Source organism: Marmota marmota, unplaced genomic scaffold (genome assembly GCF_001458135.2).
Source record: "Marmota marmota marmota unplaced genomic scaffold, marMar, whole genome shotgun sequence".
In the NCBI taxonomy this organism is placed as follows: Eukaryota; Metazoa; Chordata; class Mammalia; order Rodentia; family Sciuridae; genus Marmota; species Marmota marmota.
In genome coordinates this window covers 3488921-3492392 of record NW_026000261.1, presented here as the reverse complement: position 1 = coordinate 3492392, position 3472 = coordinate 3488921, and the positions used below count along the sequence as shown (strand labels likewise).

General features: G+C 39.9%; 1 protein-coding gene across 1 annotated transcript in view; it reads right to left on the bottom strand.

Moving 5' to 3' along the window:
- The window catches only part of LOC125614291 (short transient receptor potential channel 5), a 52909-nt gene that overhangs the window by 34858 nt on the left and 14579 nt on the right, over positions 1 to 3472 (bottom strand). The window contains exon 3 of the mRNA XM_048796864.1: positions 300 to 495. Coding sequence (XP_048652821.1) covers positions 300 to 495 — 196 coding nt within the window. The remainder of the gene's footprint in view (positions 1 to 299; positions 496 to 3472) is intronic.

Below are 3472 nucleotides of genomic sequence, written 5' to 3'. Positions count from 1 at the left end.
CCCCCCCCCCCCCGAGTACTGGGGATTGAGCTCAGGGCTTCACACATGCTAGGCAAGTGCTCTACCACTAAGCTACATCCCAGCCCATTTTAGTTTTTATTTTGAGACATGGTATCACTAAGTTGCTGAGGCTGACCTTGAACTTGCAATCCTCCTGCCTCAGTCTCTGGAGTAGCTGGGATTACAGGTATGCACCACTATGCACAGCCAGACTGTCATTGAGCTTGTAGTGGGCTCCATACCAATGTCACACACTCCTGAAACCAAAGTAAAGACCCTGATAAAGCAAAGCTACTTACGGCAATAAGCTGGTAGGAGTTGTTCATCATGGCAATCAGCATGTTCAGCAGCACTACCAGGGAGATGACATTGTATGTTCCAAACATGGTAGCTCCTACAAACTCGGTGAACTCATGTCTGGCTTTCACATTGGTGACATAGAGATTTAAAAGGCCAAATACAGACCAGAAGAGTGACTGAAGTGTTTCAAAGAGCCTAAAAGAGATTTTTAAAAAGCAGGTTAGTTAATTATCAAGAGTAAGAAAAGAGAAAATGTGAGTTGATCTCTAACAGGACTGTCAGATCTGCAATAGGCAGACAGATGATCTCACATATATTGGTCTCTTGTCTAACACAGCCACGTCACTTTATTTGTTCCTACTTCTATGTCCTGTACTTTGCTTTTCTACCTGGAATACCATCTCCCTTCCCTCAATCTCCACAGAACACTAAGCATGTTCAAGGCATATTTCAAGGACTACTTCTACCAAACTCTTTCTTTCATCTTCAGACTATGTGATCTACTATAGAGGCAGTAAATGCAATGGTTAAGAATATGTTGCATCATTATACAAAATACATGTATAAAGATGTGAATTTGGTGTCAACATATCTTATATACAAACAGAGATATGATAAATTGTGGTATAAATGTGTATTAAGAATTGTAATGCAAAAAAATAATAAGAGAGCTCATGTATGATGGCATAATTTGGTATGAACATACTTTATATACAGAGTTATGAAAAATTGTGCTGTGAATGGATAATTATGATTGTAATACACTCCACTATTGTCATGTATGTAAGAAATTAAAAAAAAAAGAATATGTTGCTTGGGCTTGATGCAGTGGTGCACGCCTGTGATCCCAGCAGCTTTGGAGGCTGAGGCAGAAGGATCATGAGTTCAAAGCCAGCCTCAGCAAGGTGCTAAGCAACTCAGTGAGTCCCTGTCTCTAAATAAAATATAAAATAGGGCTGGGGATGTGGCTCAGTGTTTGAGTGCCCCTGAATTCAATCCCTGGTACCAAAAAAATATCAAGATTATTAAATTATTAAGCCCAGTGCACTTTGAGAGGCTTTGGGATTTTTTTCTTGGGTTTATTTGGTGGGGAGAAGTGAGTAGAAATCGCTTTTAAAAATCCCTCTCTCTGGGAAAGGACTTTCCGCAGATCTTTGCATGGCTATCTTCTTAAAAGATCTCAGCTCAAATGACACTTCCTCAGAGAGGCTTTCCTTGGTTGCTCTTGTTTAAGTAGCTCCATTAAGTATTCTCTATCCTACTGTTTTGTTTAATTTTCTTTGTAGTATCTAAAATTCCCTAAAATTATTATTTACTACTAATAATATTAAATATTATAATAATATTAATAATAAATATACTATTAAGAATTTTTGTGTTTTAATGTTTATTTTCTATCCTTTCTACTAGAATGTGAATTCTCTTGAGGGTAGAGACATAGATTTATTATATACCTGCTACATAGTAGGCACTCAATAATAGTTATTGAATAGATGAAAGAATACATGTTAATTATTACTATTATTATTTCATCAGATTCAAGTAGAGAAAATTCTAATCCAATCAACAACTGTATCACAGGCTGTATAGTGAGGGGTAGTTCACTTGAATGAAGACTGTGCTCTGCACTGGCTTGATGCTGGGGGGGGGGCTCTTTCAAGGTCATGCACGTGACCTTTCTCTTTCTATTTTTTATTCGTTACTGGGGATTGAAACCAGGGGCCCTTAAACAGCCCTTTTTAAATATTTTTATTGAGAGACAGAGTCTTTCTAAGTTTCTTAGGCCCTTGCTAAGTTTCTGAGGCTGGCTTTGAGCTCAAGACCCTCCTGCCTCAGCCTCTGGAGCCACTTAGATCACAGGTACGATCAACCTCACCTGGCTGGAAGATTTGATACATGTGTACATTGTGTAATGATCAAATCAGGGTAATGATTATCTTCCACCACCTCAAACACTTATCATTTCTTTGTGGCAAAATATTCACAATCCCTTCTTCTAGCTAGTTTGCAATATACTGTACATTATTGCTATCTATAGCCATCGTTCTGTGCAATAGTACACCAGAACATCTTGCTCCTACCTAACTGTACCATTGTACCACTGACCATTCTCTCACCCTCACCCCTCCTTCCTACTGGCTTCAGTCTCTGACAACCACTGTTATACTCTCTCTACTTTTAGAAATTTGCTTTTTGTTTGATTCAAGTAAGTTTTCCAATTGATGAAGTAATTGAAAATCAATAGTAAGTCACAGCAGGGTAGATACAAGAACCAGAGCATGTGGCAAGTCAGACCTATCACAGGATCTGAATTTCTGGAAGACACAAACAGTCTGGGATAGGCTATGCAAAGTATCACCAAGCCTAACAGAGGGTTGAAAAATGGGGGGATGTGGGGTTCAGTAATCTGGCCATTTCAGGAGGCCACAGCTAGAACATGGGGGTGTCTGTTAGAAATCAGGCAGGCAGGAGGCCAGTAATGGCACACACAGCTAACACAGCAGCTGGATGACAGCAGCTGGAGCAGCTGTGGTTCAGTAAAACAAAAAGCAGCTGTGACAAATATACATAGCATGCGGAATCACCAGAATTCCTGGGAGTTGAATGTACTCAAAAACAGAAAGCCTTCAAGAAGTGTTGATTACATGACAGACAGCAAGACCAGAAAAAGAACAAGTCCATGGTCAGTATATTGGTATTGTCTTCCTGAATTGGTTGCTTCTCCTGAATGGATAATGCTATGTTCCTTCAGCACCCATGTCTACAACAATTAAAACTGCAATCATTAATGCCTGAATGTTTGCTAGGTGTTTCATTGACAGAGTCCTTAAAAGTGAAAGACTGGGCATTTAAAATTTGTCCTCAACTTGGTGAAGTTATAGTTAGGGAGATTCTATGGTTTATATAAGAGGTGGGAATGAAGGGTGGTAGGAAAGATCATTCCTCAGTTTTGGTGGTTGGTAGTAAGAATGCCCTTACCAGCATGCACAAAATGTCACACTGTGATCTGGTCACCAGGAAAAGCTGGCCTACTGAAAGGCCTGCCCAAGTAAAATAAAGCACTGGCCTGTGAGATGGATAAGAATATTCTTGGGGGAATATCTATAGGATGCTCTGTGGCTGGACTCAGTTGAATTCATAGGGAAAAGACCTCCACCTGGAGGGGGGGGGG